Source organism: Equus przewalskii, chromosome 3 (genome assembly GCF_037783145.1).
Source record: "Equus przewalskii isolate Varuska chromosome 3, EquPr2, whole genome shotgun sequence".
NCBI classification, from domain to species: Eukaryota; Metazoa; Chordata; class Mammalia; order Perissodactyla; family Equidae; genus Equus; species Equus przewalskii.
Genome location: NC_091833.1, coordinates 37808043 through 37829403, shown reverse-complemented (window position 1 = coordinate 37829403; position 21361 = coordinate 37808043). Strand labels below are relative to the sequence as shown.

The 21361-nt window shown below is 38.2% G+C and overlaps 1 protein-coding gene across 19 annotated transcripts in view; it reads left to right on the top strand.

The window, feature by feature from the left end:
* Positions 1-21361, top strand: part of BANK1 (B cell scaffold protein with ankyrin repeats 1) — a 313259-nt gene that overhangs the window by 133538 nt on the left and 158360 nt on the right. For all 19 annotated transcript variants that reach the window (XM_070614152.1, XM_070614164.1, XM_070614161.1 and 16 more), the window contains one exon: positions 993-1189. In XM_070614152.1, the coding sequence (XP_070470253.1) occupies positions 993-1189 (197 nt within the window). The remainder of the gene's footprint in view (positions 1-992; positions 1190-21361) is intronic.

Below are 21361 nucleotides of genomic sequence, written 5' to 3'. Positions count from 1 at the left end.
TTCTTTTCTTTTTTTGGTCTACAAAAATAGCAAAGAGATAAATCAGGCCAGATTCAAAGTTTTCCAAAACATTTTGTTGAGGCTGTGTTCACTGCTTTAAGCTTCGCCGGGAGAGAACTGAGTCTTGCTTTGACACCTCAGTTTCTCTCGCTCCAAGTCTTCATGTGGCTTCCTCTGATAATACCACAGCTTAGTAAGCTGATGTGTAATTTCCCTCACACATTTTTTCCAGCGAGGTGTCAAAGTGTAGAATTATAGCAAACCATCACTCATCGGGGCAGGGTGGGGGGTGCTTTGTCATTGGTATAGCAGTTTACATTCAGCATTTTATAGGTATGCATAATTAATATATGCGTTCTAATTGATAGGTAGCAAGCAATTGTGAAATTCACTTTCCAAAGCATTGATTTGAAAGCTGTAAAATCCTGATGGAAATTTCCATACTGAAGATGTTTATGAAAGTGTTCACCTGTACTTTCTCTTGTAGTTACTTTTTGAAAGAAAAATTCCACAGAGAAATCTAATATAACCCCTCCACAACTTTCATGTTCATTTTAACTTCAGAAAGAAGCAAGCTAGGCATGGCAGTAGAAAACACGAAGAGGTTTTATAGACAAACTGACTTGATTTTGTTATGTAGTGTTTGCTAATGTAGGAGTACATTCTAAAGGAGTTATTACAATATAATGTTTTTGTTCTGTTGTGTTTGCCTTTAAGAAGCTGATGTGCCTTTCTAAATTAAACTTACCCCACAAGTAAGAGTAAGACATTAATGCTAATGACACTATTAGTTTACATTTATGTTAAGATGAGAAATAGGAAGGGGAGATTCCACATTGCTAAAACCACCGATGGTTTCTTCTATGCAAAATCTCACTGTTTGCTCTGCTTTGTGGGAATTACTTTTAGGAGGAGATTGTGTTAGACTCTTTCTTATGAAATTATAGATAGGATAAAAACATACTAAATTCTATTACTTATTATGCTTACAGATACTCATTTCAAAGAACTTCCAACTCTTCTCCACTGTGCAGCAAAATTTGGCTTAAAGAACTTGGCTGTTCATTTGCTTCAATGTTCAGGAGCAACCTGGGCATCTAAGATGAAAAATTTGGAGAGTTCAGATCCAGCACATATCGCTGAAAGGCATGGTCACAAAGAACTCAAGAAAATCTTTGAAGATTTCTCAGTAAGTTTTTTTTCCCCGTTTTATCTCTAAATCTCTTTTTATAAAATAAATATGTGTTCACACCCACATTACTCTTTTGAAAATGATGCTACTGCACAGCTGGTTGGTAGTGTCTCTTTGTCATGAGTCATTCATTGTCTTAAAAAGCGTTTGGCAAGATTAGTCAACTTGTTATCCCCCAGCTCTGACTCCACGCTCCCACCCTACACAGCCCTTTGAAAGCGTGCCTGGTCCTCCTGGCTTCTATGCAGCCTGTTCGATATTGGGGAGGAGACGGCAAGAAAGAAATGAAAACCTGTTACCTTTCCTCTTTTGTTCAAGAGTCTAAATAAGACAATATTAGGCAGATGAAATGAGATGCATAATCATTAGATTAAAGGGACACATTTTGACAATCATTCAAAAAAGTCTACTCAATAAAAACTTAATTCTTGTTGCTTACATTTACTTCCCGCATGTGATTCACTGTCTGTCTCTTAAGTCCCAGTTCCATATTACGTAGGCTGAAGCCCCAAATTTCCGAACACTCTTTGAAGGATATTCATTCTGTAAGAATGCAACCAAGGGGAGACTTTGAAGGAAGGGTGCTACCTTAGTACATGAAACACACTTTGTGTTTCCATAATCAACTTTGGAAAAGCCATTATTTTCCATTTGTAGCAAAGGTATGCACATTTTGCTTGAGAAAGTGAATTATACTTCTGATGGCTCTTAGAAAAATATAATAAGACAATGATTGTCTTGGTGAATATGTCAAAATTTGTCTTTGGGTTCTCAGAAGGTAAATAATTTTATTGCCGATGAATAGTTAATACAGAACATTGAAATATTATAAAATAGCTTCTGGTCATTTTAGCATTTATCTGATTACTAGATTAAGTCAATGTGATAATGGATGTCTAAAATTCATCGGTATTTGTGGGATTTCCAGAAAGGAAAATGACAACCAATGTAACTTTTCCCCCACTTTTATGAAATAGCACAATGGTTATTAGAAGAGCATGGATATCACCCACTATCTGGAATTGCAATAGGATATCTTTGGCCTGTATTTAAAAATAATTACAGAGCATGGAGTTTATAATAAAATTAATAAACTATTAGTTTTTATTCTTTGTCCTGCCAGAATGAGCATTCTTTTTATTCCCGGAAAGATTTTTAGATAATGATTTTCACATATCAGGCAAGTACCTTCATTTTAGTAATTATCCACTGTATGTAGTTTGGACCAGGGCACCCTGGCATCTGTCTCAGGTAAGTCAGTGACTCAGTTCACCCTTACATACTTGCCCGTAATGCTATCATTCAGTACCTCCTGGTGCCTGCCTCAATTCGCTACAAACCTGTTCTCGAGTTTTAACTACTGGTGGACTTAAGTGAAAATTTCCCCTAGAAGTCTTCAGCAGACAGTCTTACTTTCTAAGATAAACCCTGATTTTCAAAGAGTGATGCTTCCACTTCTGGTTCTCCAGTGAGGACTCAGCTTTTGACAGAGGTAGCCCCATGCAAACTGTACGTGCTCCATAAAAACACAGTGCTGCATACTGCGGACAGTGGATATGAAAGTTAAGCACGAGGGTAGGATTTGATGGATGTGAAAAATACCTTTCTTTCTTTCTCTCACATCCTCTGGAAACTTATACCTTTGCTCCTGCAATAATAGCACTGATACAAGTTGATTGCTGTCACTGTCTTTAGGTGACTTCACTCTTTTATACTGGCTGCATGCTAATTTTGCAGAGTTATACTTAATTGTTCTAAGAAATTTGTTAGATTATTTTGTATATTTCTTCTCTTTGCGAGCTGTTACTTTTTGTCAGAATGTCTGTAGTACTGCAGTAGGTAGCCACTGCCATTATAGACAGGATAGACGAATGATTTTGTGAATGTTCTACTGTCAGTAAGGAAGTGACTATAGCTGTCGCAAGGGACAACAGCTCTCTGAGATCATTCCATGGCTGCTGATAATTTTACATACAATAATTCTGCCGGCTACCAAAGGCCTTTTTGCAAATATGTAGTTGAGGAAATAGGAACATATGTATTAGGTTGTGAAACCATGGGAAAGTGTGTTCCCTGTTGATTTATTCTCCTAGTTATTCTTTTAATTATCAATTTATTTAAAGTAAATCCATACTTCCTTAGAGAAAGTATGCCACATAGTCACAGGCTGACATGATGCCTTCTACATTAGGGTAGCTATGCCTTTACGAGTCTGTCTAACCTGAGAGAGAAAACGTGCCGTCTCCTCGTTCCGCTTCAATACTTTCTCTTTAACAAGATATACATAGTTTTAGCATTATAATCATGTGCTGGTGAATCTAAGATTGTCACGTGTGTGTTCGACTTTTCCATGAACTATGGTTTTAGAATTGTTGAAAGGAGCAGACATTCTTTTTAAGTTTAAGGCTTACAAGCCATCAATGGACCACATTCTGTACTGAAGAAACATATATTTTTAAATTCAAATAATATTTTGCCCCCAACTGATTTACTGATTTGTTCAATTCTTGCTAATCCCCCATCAGTGAAATATCATTCATTTTAGGATCTCACAGGGTATCACAACACAGTGAATTCGATCATCACTGAATAAAGTGGGTAAAAGGAAAAAGCCAATAATGATTTTTTAAAACACAGAAAAAAAGAAAATCTTGAGCAGGCATTCATAAGCAACAAGTGGCACCCGTATCTCAGTGTAATTTATGTGAGGAGGAGGAAGGAATGTCAAATCACAATCCTTATGTTTCTTCATGATGTTTTTTCTTTGAGAGGTTAATAATCTGTATGAGTAAAGCCTCTTCATTATGAATGAGTGGCTTTCCTGTTTTGATAAAGCTATCCAATTAACACCTACACTTCTTTCATGATTTCAGTACCGCTATAGATAATAATACCATATATTTCCATAATCCATAAAGTCTTTCAAGTAAACTACTCAATTTTCAGTTTCTGACAATGTCTCCTGGGAGAATTAATATGAAAGGTGGCTGGACAAAGGGCAAAAAGGTTGGTTTTGAAATCCACAACTGAGTGTGAACCACAATTTGCTTAACTTAATTCTTGAGGAATTTCCAGACTATGTCAAACAATGAATAGCAATATTGTTGATTACTTCAGTTATCTAGAAACTTATGTTTTCAATCAGAAATACCTGAAAAATTGAAAACAAACTGGAACTTGGCCACAGATTGAGAGGCACTTTGTGATTTAAGATAAAGAGTACAACAAAAATTAGAAAGTGTTTTAAGCAAAATAAGTGATATTTTCTTGAATTCTTTTGAGAATATTACTCCATCCATCTCCTTCAGTTATCATCAGTGTGAAAGTAAACAGGGAAAAATGTACTCCTCTGTTGGCCAGCTGTGGAATCAGGGCACCCGCAGGTATTTACCTGTCTGGGGAACAATATCCAGATAGGATCCTTTTCCTTCCACCACAGTGTCCATTCGTGTAGTTTGGTTTATAAGTTAATAAGATCTTAATCATAATAATCTTCTTAAATAATTAAATTTAAGAAGTAGAAAATCAGCCCTCCATGCACTTTATCTAGCTGGTTTTCAGAGGACTCCGCCTGGGAATCTTTCTATTGCCCATGTATGCGATGGGATTCCTGTGACATCTTGCTGTCACTCATTTACCCCGACACTGCTGTTTGACCCTGTGGACAGTGGGCTCGTGTGTGTGTGTGTGTGTGTGTGTGTGTGTGTGTGTGAGAGAGAGAGAGAGAGAGAGAGAGAGAGAGCAAGAGACAGAGAGATAGAGAGAAGTTGATTCTGTTGCCCTCTAGTGTCTGGCTGACAATGACCCTGATCTTTTTCAAATTGTTAAAGGTTTGGAATGAAGGTACAGAGGGTAGGTGGTGAAGCCCTGAGAGTACCCCCAATGATTGACTGACTAGTGTAGAGAACCAGTTATTCACAAGTCAGCCGTTGTGTTTAGGCCACTGAACATTCACTCTTCTTGGCCTTTTATTTCTCTCAGTCTTAGCATTGCTCTTAACATTGTTCATTTGGTACTTTATATACTTTTTCTTCTCTAGTAGATTGTTCCATTGAATTTAGTATATATTAGTGTGTGCTGACTGGGTCTAAATGACAGCATGGTCTGCTTTGCCAATGTAATTTTTCTTTCTAAGTGTAGAAGTTGACCCTGGGTCATGGGCTTCCCTCCCTAGTCGTCAGGTCCACAGGAGGCACTCAGCAGGTATTTACTCATTGACGGGGCAGAAGGCAAATGTCAGATTTAATGACTTATTTGATCTCATTTAATAGCCTTAAATAGGTCCCATGTTTTAAATAAAATAATTGATCATATTCTCTCTTTATTCAGGATTTTTTCTAAAGTTTAGTGTTAGAGAATTCATAGACAAATAGCCTAACTGCTATCTTCAGCATATATTTTTAATAGGCCAGCTACAGTAAATTTTAGAATTACGGCCTTTGTTGATTATTGATGTTCTATTGGAACTGAAGAGACTGGATCAAGTTCCACGACTGCACTTGATGCCTGCGTTACACTCAGTGCCTGCCTTACGCTCGATTCCTGCCTTACTCTCAGTGCCTCCCTTACACTCGATGCCTGCCTTACACTCAGTGCCTGCCTTACACTCGATGCCTGCCTTACACTCAGTGCCTCCCTTACACTCAGTGCCTGCATTACACTCTTGGCTGCCTTTCACTCAGTGCCTGCCTTACACTTGATGCCTGCGTTACAAAGTCTTGGCTCACTCATGCTTTTGGGCTGCTAAGCAATCTCTGTCTAAAGTCCTTTTGAATGTACCACAGTGGCGATTACAGAATTTATCCTTCTGCAAGTCCTCAAACCCAGCTTTGATGCCCAGATTCTGCAGCCCTAAACATCTTGTTAAACCCTTCAACTCCCCTCTCTTCTATGTCAAATTTTCCAATTTTGTCTACTCACAGTCCCTTGGGATTCAGCCAGGTCTAGATTTGAATCCTGACTTCATCAAATATCGTTTGCATCCTTGGCTAACCTGTTTGTTTTCTCTCAGCTTCAGTTTCTTTATCTGCAAATGGGGGAAATAACTCCTTTCAAGACTTTATGAAATAAACAAAGAAGCATGAACTATATAGTAGATCCACAATAAATGATATTGCGTTCACCCTAGTTTCTTTTGATTTATTGTTATTCATATCAACTTTAGACCCCACCATCAATCACACCCTCTCTTTTTCATCATTAATCTCTCCCATTATACTCTTTATACTCCCCTTAGTTTCTTCTCTGAACAAACATGTTCAAATGCACACACACACACACCCTTCCAACAACCTTGCTTTCTCTTCGATCTCTTTTTCAATACCAGAATTGATTGAAAGAGTGGTCTACACCATCTGCCTCTTCATTTCACTCAATTCTTCCCTCCTAGCAATCAAAGCTTTGCATTTAGCCTATTACTGAAGCTGCTTTGTCAAAGACCATGAGTCGTCTGCTCTTTATTAGCTCCTTTGGATTCCTCTCGGACATCCTTTGGCTCGGGCTTTGGCACTGGTTTCCCTGATCCAGCCCTCTTCCTGAATCTCCGCTGACCCCTTGTGACTTTCTTTTCTTACCCCATCAGCTAAAGTTCTTTCTACACAGTCTTCTCTTATGATCAATACTGAAATCATTGCCTTTAACCTAGACCTTTCTCCTAACTTAAGACTCCATTTTCAGTTTGCAAGCTGATTGTGTCCATGAGGAAATGTTACAAGCATTTAGACATCAACATACCCAAATGATCCCTTTCCTTCATCCCAGTTAATGGCATAATTATCTGCTTATTGACTTGGCCTAAAACTTGAAGGTCATTTTCAATTCTTTCAAGATAGTTACAAATGCCATTTATGGAGACTAACTATGCAGCAAACCCTGTGCAAAACACTCTAATTCCATTATCTCATTTAAGCTTCCCAACATGCATGTGAGTATACTATTTCCCATTTCCCATTTTTCATATGAGGAAATAGACTTATAGAGATGAAGTAACTTGCCTGAAGTCACTCAGCTAAAAATATTTGTGACTAAACCTTGAACCCATTCTCGTAGCTTCCATCTCCCTGATACAACCCCATTCCGACCATCAATTCAGTCACTGTATCTTAAGAGTTCTGCTCACACATCATCTATTGTAGCTGTTGCTTTGTTTCATTCTCTCTGTGGCTCCCTTGGTTTATACCTTCATTGTCCTTCTTTTGGCCTAGTGTCCTGAAAAGGCCTCCTAACAGATCTTCTTTCCCAGTCTTTGTGGCATCAAACCATCCCATATTAGGCTGCCTGCTGAGGACCTACCACAGAGCAGCACAGCCCACTATTTTAGCCTCATCTTTAATTACACACTCAGTCGCCAAAGTCCATTTGCCCTTCCTTCATTACATTATTTCAAGCTATTACCTCTACCTAGAATGCCCTTCCTCCTAGGTAAATATCCTGATCTCTTAACGATCCCCAAATCTCAGTTCAAACTCCATCTACTCCAGGAAACTTTCATCGAAAGACGCTATATGTGTGTACCTCCACTGTACGCCTTGAATCTCTATTGCAAATTTTAGCATAATCTAGGAAAATTGTGTGATAGAGGCTGAGAGCATGTGCTCTGGAGCCACCTGAGTCTAAATATTGGCTCTGCTACTTTATTGCCATATACCCTTGAGTAAGTCACAATCTCTCTGTGCTTCAGTTTTCTTGACTAAAATGGAGATAAAGATAACACCTTTCTTTGTAGCATTGTTATGATAATTAAATGTAAGTACATGTAAAACAGGTACAACAAAACCTGGAAACTAATGAGCACTCAATAAAAGTTAACTATTTTTATGTATTATTGTTCTTCTGTTCTCCGGACTTGGAGGGCCCTTGCTTTTGTGAAACTCCTTATAGAGCCATGTGTCACTAAACAGCAGGGATATGTTCTGAGAAATGCCTCATTAGGCAATGTCATCATTGTGTGAACATCATAGAGTGTACTTACTCTACACGACCTAGCTTATATGGTACTAATCTTATGGGACCACCGTTTTATATGTGGTCCTTTGTTGACTGAAAAATCCTTATGTGGCGCATGACTGTAGTTTAAAGTAAATACTAGTGAAAGGATTTTACTTTTATTCTTTGTGTGGTTTGTTTTCACATCTGTCTCTCCAATAGACTATGAACTGCATCATTTACCACCACATCCCTAGTACTTAACATGGCCTTTGGAAAATACTGTGTGGGTTCACTACACACATGATGAAATGTATCAACCAGTCAATCAGTGTTGCTTTGTCAACTTCTCAGTTCCTAGAGAGAAGTATTACGCTCTGTTTATTCCATCATCCCCATTGCACTTACCATAATGTCTTGGGGTTGTAGATAAGTGTTTATTGAATAATAACAATAGCAAAGAATCATTTCCTAAGGAAAAGTTTGTAAAAGCAATATTTGAATAAGTTCATCCAAGATCAGAAATAAATGTTATTTTCCTGTAGTTTTTTAAGAGAAGTGACTATGGGAAAGTAAAATTCAGATAGAAAAAACATTAAACCAAAAAAAAAAAAAAAAGGCTAGCAGCTTCCAGGAACTTTCCATTAGTGAAAGAGACATTTAAAGCTGTTCATTCTCACGGTACAAGTGGTTTGGACCTTGGCAAATATTGCAGTGTTTTAGTGTCAGAACCCACACGTGATCTTCTTGAGACTCTCCAAATCCTCCACAACTTTGCTCTTTTATGAACTAGATTCAGGCCAATGCAATGTATTAAAACGTTATCCAACGCGTTTTCGCATCATTTGTCTAGATATCTAGAGCTATTTTGTGATTTTATTTATTTATTCATTTTGTTACTAAAATGTGTTTTCTTAGAGACAGACTATCTAGATTTGCCAGTTTTCTAGTTAGTAAAATACCGGTCCTGGCAACATTAGGCATTTGCATAGCAAGTACCGCATGATAAAGTCTGTGTGTGTTACTTAATTGCAGATGGCAAGGGTGGGAAAGAGATCTTAGGCTCTTTTTGTGAATATCAGAGACGTAAGCGGTTTTAGTTCGTATTTGCTATTGTCCATTTAATAAATTCTTCAGCCAGTGACCAGTTACTGAGCATGAGGACACTATTTATTGCATTTGCTGACTATTAACATTATTACTGTGAATAGTTTCAATGAATGATTTTGAGTAGTAGAATTGTAAATACCATAGGTTTTGAGCAAGTCTTAAAAAATATTCACATGGAAATACACAGCTATGAATATATCCAGATCAGAATGGACATTGTTTTGACTTTTTCTGATTGCGCACATTTGCCGTGAAATTATGAATTGGCTGTTCATATTAAGTCTACTGATTTAAGATTCTCTAGCTCAGAGGGCTTGTTCCTACAGCATTACCTCAAAGGCATCTTAGAGTTCATCCAGCTCAAGCTCTTTCTTTCTGTTGCATACAGATCTGAGTCAAGAAAGGGAGAAAAAGAAGAAAAAACAAACCAGGCTTTATTGAGTGCTTCTATGTAGAACATTATGCTTTGTACTTTCATTGTAGGTCCTCATACTAATCTGTGTGAATTAGGTATTTTTACTCCCATTTTACAGATCAGAACTTCAAAGACCGTCATTTGTTTGGCGTTATGCACTAATCTGACAGAACTGTATTTCTCACCAAAACCCAACTATTTTTCATTTAACGCTTTTTTAAAATTACTACATATCTCTGTCTTCCTTAAAATTAAATATCATTAACATGTTATCTTTCATTATTCATCTTCAGTATTTATTTTCTGATAATACACAAATATGTCAATAACTGTATTGAATCTTATATGGAAAAAATGATGTAAGCATTGGAGCCCAGAAACCAAAGAGGAGAAAAATCTGTCCCTATGTGCACAGAAAGGCTTAAATTCATTTGGGAAATATATTTAAATTGAGATTTTAAATATTTTTGTTTCACTATTTTGGTTTTAAAAAGTGACTTATGGTAACCATATAGAAGACTTTTTTTTTCCCTCAAAGCAATTATGAAAGAAGTAAATTGATATTTTATCCTGTATTATAGCATATTGTATTTAAATGAAATGATGTCTAATGGAGCAGCATGCGGTCATTTCTGTTTGGAATTAAAAGACTTGTCTGGAAAAAAAGCAGTTATGGGATTTGTAGGGAAGCACATGGATTCAACTCCTGATTGTAATTGCATTTGCATTTAATGGAAAAAGAGTATTTCAATGTAAAAGAAAAAAATGTACAATATGTCTCTCCCTGAATCATGAGTGCTTAAGGCTGAATCCCCTTGGCGGCAGTGTACTCAGGGAGCGAAGGACCTCAGGCAAAAGACGTTCTCACTGCTGCTGAACTTGTTCACAATAAATAAAGTGATAGTGTCCAGCAGATGATAAAAAAGATGAACATAAGAATGTCCAAAACATCTTAATAAATATTAAAAGACCCCTAAATGGAAGGCAGTGTCATAATTGAAATCACATGGAATTTTTCCTAAGATAAAATGAGAACAGAATTTTAAATAAGAAGCATTTCATGGGAAAACATGAAGGATGCATCTAGGTGGAGGAGCGGAATGTGCAGCTGTGGCGAGTGGGCAGAGCACACGTAGGCTCTGACTTCTTGGACCAGAAAGCCTAGTCATGTCCTATGATGTTTTTCATCGAATATATATCTTTTGATTTGTTTACAAAAATGACCTAGGAAGAACCATGTATCTATTTTTTAAAAGCTTTAACGTTTAATCTTGGATTTTAATAAAATATATATCGAGAAATGTTTTTAGTGCTCAAAAGAGCTCATATACACATTCATGGTAGGTATTTAAAAACCCAGACAATAGGATTTGTTCTTTTACTAAAAATAAAAATGAAAAATGCAATGAGATTAATCAAGATGCTTTTCATTCCTTTAGTCTGCTCTGTTTTTGGAAATATTCTCTTTTCTAAATGTTTGTCATTATTTATCAAGTCAGGGGAGAAAAAGAATTAAAAAAATAGCCAAAACCAGATTGCCATTTATTGGTGTCTTTGATTTCATGCAGAATACCATAAAGTAAAGACACAGATAGAGAGAATGGTTACCATTTAAAGGCATCATTATTATTATAGTCCAAATTATTATTGGTAAAAATAAAAGTAAAATTTTTGAAAACAGATTTGTTGGCTTTTAATAACTTATGTCTATTAATAATCAAGGCTCTGAACATGTGCTAAAGGTCTATTTGGTCTTCCTACTATATTACTTATATAGCTACTTTTGCTAAGAATTTAATGTAGTTCTTATTCTTTATTCAGTTATTATTCTTTATTCTTTATATATTCAACTTGAATATTTAAACAAGTTGATATTTTAAGAACAAAATATACAATCATACATCCATTTTAATTTCTGAGAAATGACACGTTTCATTTTCCTTTCTTAAAATGATTAGGATATGAATGCCACTTACAAATTAACATCTGCATTTTAAAGAGCTCAGTAGATCAGACATTTCTTATTAGTGGATCACTTATCTGTGCCAAGCTGAGGTTTTCTCTTTATAGACTTGGATCTGATTTTACAGAGAGCCTGTCCACCTTTTGACCGCTTTAAGTCCAGGCATGCAATCTGATTAAAGAATGCAGTAGGTAAACTTCCATTGGGAGTAGATAGAACTAAATACATACCCACTATCTTTTGTGTAGTATTGATAATCTCAAACCAACAGTGGTACAGAAATAAATAAATTTCATATTTGGTACATTGCAATGAGACAATGCATTCATTTACATTTTTCTTTTAATTTAAAAGAACTATATGGTTATTTTAGAATATTTGGAAAATACAGAGAAACATAAAGGTTATTTATAGTCGCTTCATCTAGAAATAACCACTTTAAACATTTTAATATGTTTCCTTACATTTATCTTTGGAAACTTAAATGAATTTAAGTGACTCAAAACCCATTATTTAGCTAGGAGTCTCTCATATTCTAATTATCCCTAGAAATTTTAGAATAAGAGATTTCTTTTCTTTGCTAACAGTGCATGGCTCCATGCTCTGGCTTCTTTTTCACGCTTCCAGGTTCTGGATGGTAACATCATCCTCCAGCTCTCCCCGTTCTGGACAGTGTTGTCCTTTCCTCCAGATTCCCACACAAACCCCCTTCACAGGAGACCTCTGTGTGAACAGTAAGTTTTACTGGAGGTGTCGGGCCGTGGAGGGAGTTTCACTGTAGCAATGACCCTTGGTACTAATCTTCACCAATGATGATCAGCCCTTTTGCCTCCAAACACTCCCCCAAAACAGGCCTTATTACTTCTTGGCTCTTGCAAACTCTCAAGAGTTTGGTCATCTTATTTCATTCTTGTCAATTGATGTCCTTAAAATACCATTTTCACTCTTCAGACAATTTATCACAGAATTCAAAGAGAAAGTCCTCTCTCTCCCTAAGAAGAACCCTGCTCGGCTGTTAAGGTACATACATTTGCTGCACATTATTTTTACAAACTTGCTATATTGTAAAAACAATTTATATTCTGTTATTTTAATTTAAAATTACATTCAACTCCCTTATTTATTATTACAGACTTCTTGTAAACGAAATAACCTAACTTTTAGTAGCAAAATAATCTGAGATGAATCCTTTTGGAGATGAACCCAAGAGGCTGCTATTTGGAATCCTTTGCTCACACTTCCTCGAGATGATCATCAGAGAGGATCACCGAAAATTCCAGCAACTGCACCAAAAAGCAGGCATGGCCCTGTGTGAAAAGTGTAAGAGCATTTAAACAAGTTAGAAACCCAAATGGTGCTTATCAGGAGCAAGATATCAGGTGCTGGTGAGTCTGGGCCGCAGCACCGAGGACGGCCCCAAGGTTGATGTGTGTGCGGAGCCAACAGAAGCAGGAAGTGGCTGAGTTTCCCTAGTGAGGACAGGACAGTCCCTACATCCAGGTCCAGCAGCTGTGCTGTGGACCTCTTAAAGTTCTCTGACTTTAGACTAGAAGGGCTTTTCCTTGATAAAAATTTGCTTCTCTAGTTTGGATTTAATACCCTTCTTACAAAACCAGTACTTACTTCTAGGGAGTCATCCATGACTGACTTGAGGAAAGGAAAGAGAAATCGTAACATTTAAGAGCATTTAGCAATAATATTTATTTAATCACATAATGTCCTGCTTTGATAATGTTTGGGCCTGGACAAGCATTACCACAGACAAAGAGAAGAGACATTTAACCTAATACTTATTTGTTATTGTTTCAGTATGATAATCGATTAAAAAGTGAAAAATTCAGTCAACTGATGAGTTGCCTCATATACATGATACCAAAGTTTACTAATTATTCATTAAAATTTTGTATAAATGCCTTGTTTTAGAAATTGCAAATACACAAAACCAAAAATTCTCATTGTTTTGATTTTAGAACTTGCCTAAAATGTGCTCATAGAGCTCTAAAATCAGATAAAAGCATATAGGGGAAAAAAAGAAAGAGGAAGAGTGGAGAGGCAAGGTGAGAGAAAGAAAGAGACATTTGTGTAACAGAAGAAATGGGTAAGGCAGGTGTCTGTGATATTTCTGCCTACTCTGTTATGTGAGAACATACTCATTTTGAATTATTTCTTTGCACATTTTCTCGGAGGTTATATACTCAGTGCAACATATAAGAGACAGCTTAATTCAAACAGGAGAAAATGTGAAGGTGCTTTTCCAAATTTGTTTTAGGAACTATGAGCTATTAATTGAGAACATTGTCATTAGGCTGTACCTCAACAGAATGACCATTGGTGTTACCCATCTCACCTCACTCTGGTGGGGCTCCAGCCCATGCGCAGAGGAGCTCTGAGGAGGGTCCCACAAGTGGGCCTCGTACCCACAGTCCATCCCTTTCCTCGGAGGGCTCTTCTTTGTTTGGTGTCACGCATTTGAAATGAAACCAAAGTGAGTGTTTAGCAGCACAAGCCTTTATTCAATGGCCAAAGACAGGAGAAGTGGGAACAACGTTCATAAATCAACTTCTCAGCTCTTGGGATAAGCAGCTGTTATAAGGGGTCAAGGTAATGAACGGGAGGATATTCACAGTTATTCGGGAAACTGGACAGCCTTTGGGGGAAGCAAGAGTGCCTCCTCTTTTCTTTCCTTATTTACTTATATCCTGCCATTGCCTTGGCAATCGTAAACTGTCCTAGCGCCAGTGGGTGTGTTAGGCAGCACGGTAATGGATTACAGTGAGCATATAATGAGCTGTGGGGTCTATGTCAGGTCCAGTCAGACTGCCATGCTGCCTTCAACCAGTTTTAACTGGTTTTGACTATATGTCTCAGCCATCTCCTCCTACCTCTGTTTGTGATTTCCCGTAAGCTAAAGAGAACGTGTTAGGCTTGTTCTGAGCAGGCCTGTGGTTAATGTCTTATGGGTTCATCTGGCCAGGTAACAAATCCCCCCTCCTATGAGCTGGTCCTCATTTTTGAGGGGGGCGGAGGGGCGGAGGGGCGGAGAGCAGACTGCTCTACGACAACACAATGACCATTACCAAAGACAGTTCTAGCCACTAAGTCCAGTGAACAGCTTAAAATAATCTCTCCCTAAAATGATGTTAGTTTGGTTGAACAGAGTCAAGCAAAAATCCCATTTGTAATTCTTAGTAAGAGCTGTTCACTGATGTCACAGCTGCTGTGTCTCACTGTGTTGCTACATAATAAATGATTCATATCTTCGTAAAGTCCCTAGAAGAGCTAATCTTTACATGTACACAGGGTGTAACCCTCAAAAGTTCTCCTGGATTCTTATCCCTTATTTTCTGCCTCCCCATGGAAGAAAACAGAAGCAACAACGGGGGTCAGGAGAGTCCCCGGATAGTCTCCTTGTGGGACAATCCTTTGGGGGAAAAGAGGGCCAGCACCGCTGAGAAAGGCAAGATGAATGAAGTGTCTGAATAGTCCTTTAGTTGTTTCTTTTCCAACTCAAACACTTAAAACATATTATTGTATTATCAATTTGTATCAGCCTAAGTGAATTAGCTCTTAACTCCAACAAAGAAAAGATTTCAAAATACAAATATAGTGAATGTTTTGTTTCCAGTTTTTCGACTAGGCATGATGTGTTATTTCCATGATTCAGGTTTTCTACATCAGAAACACCACCTTCTCATAAAAGAGTGCACACACATTTCTCATAATATAGGCATTTCCCATCCTTCTTATAACAGCTTCTGTTTTTTCTCCTTGACTTCACAATTGTGGAGTAAATTTTTTTACCCCAATTGCATAGCCCATATTTTTTTTTAACATTGGCTTTTAAACCAATATTTTTTAACAATACTTTATTGTTAAAAAAATGATTTTAAACATTAATGACTTTTGAAACCCTAGAGGGCGCTTTTGTTGAACCCTGAGAAGTGACGCCTCATCGCCCCTGGTAGAGGAGAATCTTAGCCTTTTGAGGAGCTGTCGTAACTTCATTCCTAAATGAGATTTATCTTGCAATATGTATTTGAATATCTATTTATTCTCACTTTTTGGAAAACATTCTTTACACCCACAGTAAGCCCCTCAGTCTACAATTTCAGCCCATCTCGCACTGTCCTACTCTCAGAGTCTATGATAAACAGCTGCGGTGGCAAATTGAGTCACAGCAAGTGTCTATTTCAGAAGAATTTCCAATCTCTGCTCTGATCTTCATTGTTCCAGATACCATAGCTGCCTGGAATGCAGCCATGGTGTAGGAGAACAAGCAACGATATTATTTGGATTACCTGTTGGCTCAGTAGGTAGTGATTTTAATGCTTATTAAGTTAAAATTAATTGAATACCCACAGATCACAGGCAATTCATGAAGACAATAGAAGGAAACAATACATATGTGCTTAAATTCCTACTCAGGAGAGATCATTAGTATATCAGTAAAACTTTTTTCAAGGTTGAAACAGTATTTCATTCTAAACAGATAATTCATTATCTTTGATGTATTTCCTCCAGATGCTAGTGATCTCCAGTACCCTTACAAGGGTCACACCTCTACATACAGTGGCTAAATAGTTTGTAAGTCCCTTGGAGTCCTAAGTTTTTATAATTCTTAGACTTCTGATTTCTCAGAAACTTCCAAACTTGAGTTCTTTTATTTTTCTCTGGCTTCTTTCAAGTCGATTAGCTTGTGTAGAACAGAATAGTCCAGAGCTGTCACTTACGCACCTGCTGGTCAACAGGAAATGCAGTTTCAGTGAGCGCAAAATTCATCACAAATGTTAATGAGAGCAGTCAGTATTGAGCCCCAGCTTCAGAGAGTGGCCCTCGTGAAACAGACACAATGGCATCGTGCTTTCAGAATGAAAGTACACAAACACAAATTGATTAAAATTTCATTGGGAAAATATGAGTCTTGGAAATTCTCCTCTTATTAATTGGTATTGAATTTCAGCATTCTTGATGCTTGAGGATAGAAAGAGGTGTTGAATATAATTCCATGTAGACTAGGTATATACTTTTCTACTGGTACTATGGCATCATTTCTACTGTAAATTTATCTAAAGTTCTCTCTCAGGTCAAATTACATACGAGAAAAGTACAGAACTATGTATTTTTTTAAAAAAGAATATTCATCAAATGTCATAACTCTGAGCCAAGCAGTATGATTTCTTTTTCATCTTTCCTTATGTAGCAACACCTTCCTTGTGATACATATGGATGTGAAAAATTAAAGATTATGTCTGACTTATTTTGCCTCATAAAATGTAGTATAAAAGGAAAATAGATGGTACCAGTTGAAGGCTAAATTTTGGATTTGTTTTAAGTAAATTAATCAACTCTCACTTCAGCCAGAAAATCAATGGTGTCTCCAATTTTAGTTTAGTAAATCAATTTATTGATTGATTCAACAAGTAGTTACTGACTACCTATTAGGCGCCTGGTATTATTCTAAACACGGGGAATTAACCGACTGAAACTCCTGCCGTCATGGAACTCAAAATCTACTGAGAACAAAGACAAATTATAAAGCAAGTAAATAATTAGACATATAATGTGTCAGATGGACATTAGTATTTAAGGCCAAGAAGAAATAGGAAAGACTACCTTGTGTAGGGTGGTGTGTGGGAGGAGTCGGGGGAGGCAATTCTGAAAGGAGTTGTCAGAGAAACCCTCACTGAGCAGGCAGCCTTTGTTAACAACCTGCCAGCTGAGGGCCATGCAGACATCAGGGAGGAAACTGTTCTAATAAGAGAAAAAAGCACAGCGAATGCAAAGGCCCTGAGGTGGTTGTGCCTGGCATGTCCAAAAAAGAACCAGCTGGCCAATGCTACTGAAGCAGAGTGAATGAAAGAGAAAGAGAAGAGTAATAGATCGTGCAGAAAGGCCAGCATCTGTGGGCCTTGTAGGCAATGGTGAGGATTTGGAGAAAGAAAGCCATTAGAGAATTCGGAAGAGAGGCCTCTTCTGATTTAACTCTCTGGCTGTTGTTTGGACAACAGGCTGTAAGGGACAAGGGCAGGAGGAATAAGAACTGACTGGAGACTGTTCCAGTAATCCAGAGGACAGGCGATGAGCTGGCGATAGCTTAGACTGGGCTGGCAGCAGCAGAGACAGTGAGGCGTGGTCAGATCTGAAATGGGCCAGGGTTTTGCAGGAGTTAGATTCTTTGGTAGTGGGATGTGAAAGAAAGTGAGGAGTTACTGATGTCTCCAAGGATTTTGGTAGAAGCTCTAGAAGGAATGAATTGCGTGTGTTGAGATGAGGAAGACTGTGTGAAGAACAGCCTTGCTGGGGAACGTCAGTAGTTTGGTTTGGATGTATAAAATTTGAAATGCATAGTAGATATTTCAAAGTTTAGAAGCTGCGGTGATGGGGCACCAGCAGAAAAGACCGAGAATGGGCGGCCTCTGAGGTGGGAAGAGACATCAGGAAATCTATTGACCTGGAAACCAAATGGAAAAAAACATTTCACAGGGGAGGTACTGATCAACTGTGTCAAATGCTACTTGCTGACAGGTCACCTTGGTAAGGACAAAGACTTCACCGATGTGGTCATCATGAGCAGTTTGTGTGAAGTGCACGGAGGCAAGGGGTGTGGGAGAGGTGACAAAGCCTTGACACGATTAGAGAGGGTCAAGACAGACAGGAGGAGAGGAGCCGGGGACTACCGAGCAGAGAGCAGCTGTTGGGGTGTTTTACTATAAAGGCAAGCAGAGAAAAGGTGACGTAGCCTTTCCAAATATTGAAAAGATGCAACAGTGATTCATTGGAAGAAGAGAGAGACTAAAATTTTCTAGTGAAGCGTGAGCTCCGTGTTGCTTTGGGAATGATGCTGATGAATATTTTACTCTGTTACTTTGTCCCAAATGTGTCTTATTAGCTGTTTGTGAGAACAAGAGTGAAGCACGGTTCTGTGTCAGACGCATTTCGTCACAAATGGTTAGGAATCCCCGATGAAAATCTCCTGGGGAGGGGGACACACACGCAGCCTCCAGCAGGTGTGAGTGTCTCGGAGAGAAAGTGAACCATCAGGGAAAAAATCACAGCACTTTTCATCTGTCAGATATTAACGTCCACTCACATTGACAAATCTTCAACTCACATCCTTGGTTCGAGCCTATGGCTGAGATTTCAGCCTAAGCAAGCACATTCTTCCCTTTATTGGTGTTTAATTTGCTTTTCTCAGTACTGTCGAGTCCACTTATTCAAATCTGGCTCTCACTAAAGTATCAGTAAGCCAATTAATCCATTTCCTTAAGGAGAGCTCTCTATTACAAGAGTGGGTAGCTGCTTAGGCCTGTATTGAATCTATCCATCTTGCATTTGGTGGGGAGAATGCCAATTATCCAGGCAATCTGGTTCATTACCACAGCATTGGACCGCTTTGCTGAAAGAGCCTGCAGCTCGATCGCAACAGCGCCGTGGGGGCGAGAGGGCTTGGAGGTGGTGGTGTGCTGAGGACTTTTATATAACAGCTTGGGCTGTGAGCTTTGTGCACATTCCCTCATTCCATTTCTCCACTACTCTCTGAGGAACTGCCACTTATTTTACATTTTAGAAACCTGAGGCTCATACATTGGAAAGTTAGTGAACTGTGGAGCCAGAATCCTCATCAAATGCCCTCCAAAAAGATGGCTAGCCATAAAAATAATAAGAACCTACTAACGTTAGCATCTCACTACATGAGTTCCGTAATGATTACAATGATTCTTTCCAGTTTTAGCATAGACTATAAGACTGGAAGAGAAAGGCAACGGGTTTTGTATCAGCACAAAGGGGGCCAGAGTGATCAAAATTTAATAATAAATACCCACTGAGTGAGTAAATGTCAGAATTCATATTCACTGAATTTTTTCTTCAACAGGCTATCCTTAAACTCCCCTCAGAGAGGGGATGAGTATGTTTATGACATTTTCTTTTAGTTGGCTTTCTCCTTATTAAGTCGATAGAGGTCTTCAGTGCAGAGGAAAATTGAAGTGGCCCTGCCGAGAGTAGTAAAGACTCATGTTCGGCAGCTTTTAGCTGATGTCCTAGCTCTTCCTGGTACTTGTTCTGCTTGGTTGTGGAGAGAGAAGTAAATAAACAAACATTGTAATTTCAGAAAGCAGTAAATGTTCTGAATATTTTTCATTAAAAGATAAAATTCAATTGAAATCTAGTTATAAAAAAAATGGAAATTTGTCATGCCATGCTCAGTATCACGTCTTATAAATATAAACCTCCACTTACTGTTAGGTTTCATATATCTTCATAACACAGTCATGTATTAATATAATTAATACGTTAATAAATTCAAGCCTAGAATCCATTTGCTTTATCACTGTAAATTTGATGAGAACATATCAGAGTTTATAATGACATGTTAATATACGTGGATATTTAGTGTCTCTCCCACAGAACTGTAAATTCCACAAATGTGTATGTTTGTTCACCGTTGTACCTTCCATGCCCAGCACAGTGACTGTCCTAGAGTGCGTGCACTCTCTCCGCGTGTATCTGTGTATCTCTGGATGTGTGTAATCCCATATCCTATCTCCAGCAAGCAGTCAAGTACTTTGGACAAAAGAGCAAGTTAGTATGAGTCAGAAATAATAAAATCGGCAAAAAGTTATGCAGAACGTATTATGTACTGGTAGCTGTTTTTACTACTTTATAATAAGAGCTGTGTTTTATTATCCCCATTTTAAAGATGAGCAAATGAAGCACAAGGTGGTTAAGTGGCTGCCCAAGATCACACAGCTGGTAGAGGCAGAGCTGGGCTTTGATCCCAGGCGGTGCAGCTGTAGCTTGCACACTTTCACACTGCACTAAACTGTACCTCCGTCCTCCAGAAGGGCACACTTCACCTTTTTTGGTGTGTTCTCTAACAACTTATACCACTATAGATCTGACGGAAGATCTTTCTGCGTAAAAGTATTGCAGCCCGTCACAAAAGATTCAATTCACATGGAAGTCTATGCAGCTTCACCCGTGGTCTGTGCAGATGGACTAGAGTGCCTCTGAAAACACGGAAAAAGAAAACGCCAAATCCTGTTTTTAGTAGATCAAATTAGATTAGCTAAACGCTGTTCTGTGCTTAACTTTCTACCACTATCCTTTGCTCTTTTCTTGAACTATTTTATCACTATAGTTTTATTGACTCGCAAGAGTATTGTGATGGTTGATTTGAAGTCAGCTTGGCTGGACCATGGGGTGCTCAGATGGCTGACCAAACATCAAATGGGTGTTTCCGTGAGGGTATTTTTGGATGAGATTAGCATTTGTATCAATAGACTGAAGAAATCGTATTGCCTCCCTAAAGCGGGTGGGCCTCATTCAGTTAGTTGAGGGCCTGAATAGAATAAAAAAGCTGACTCTCCTCTGAACTGGGCCATTGGCTTTTTCCTACCTTTGGACTCAGACTGAAGCAACAGCTCTTTCTGGGTCTCATGCCTGCTTGCCTTCAAACTGGAGCTACACCCTCAGCTCTTCTAGGTCCCAGGCCTTTGGACTCACACTGGAACTCCATCACTGTCTCTCCTGGGTTTCCGGCTTGCTGACTCACCCCACAGACCTTGGGACTTTCCAGCCCCCATAATTGTGTGAGCCAACTCCTTATGATAAATATTTTTCTGTATATATGTGCATCCTATTGGTTCTGTTTCTCCAGAGAACCCTGACTAATAGAAGCAATTAATTTGATTTTAAATCTCTTTCTGTGATTATTTTTCTGAATCACTCAGTAGTACAAATCAAGATGAGGAAATAA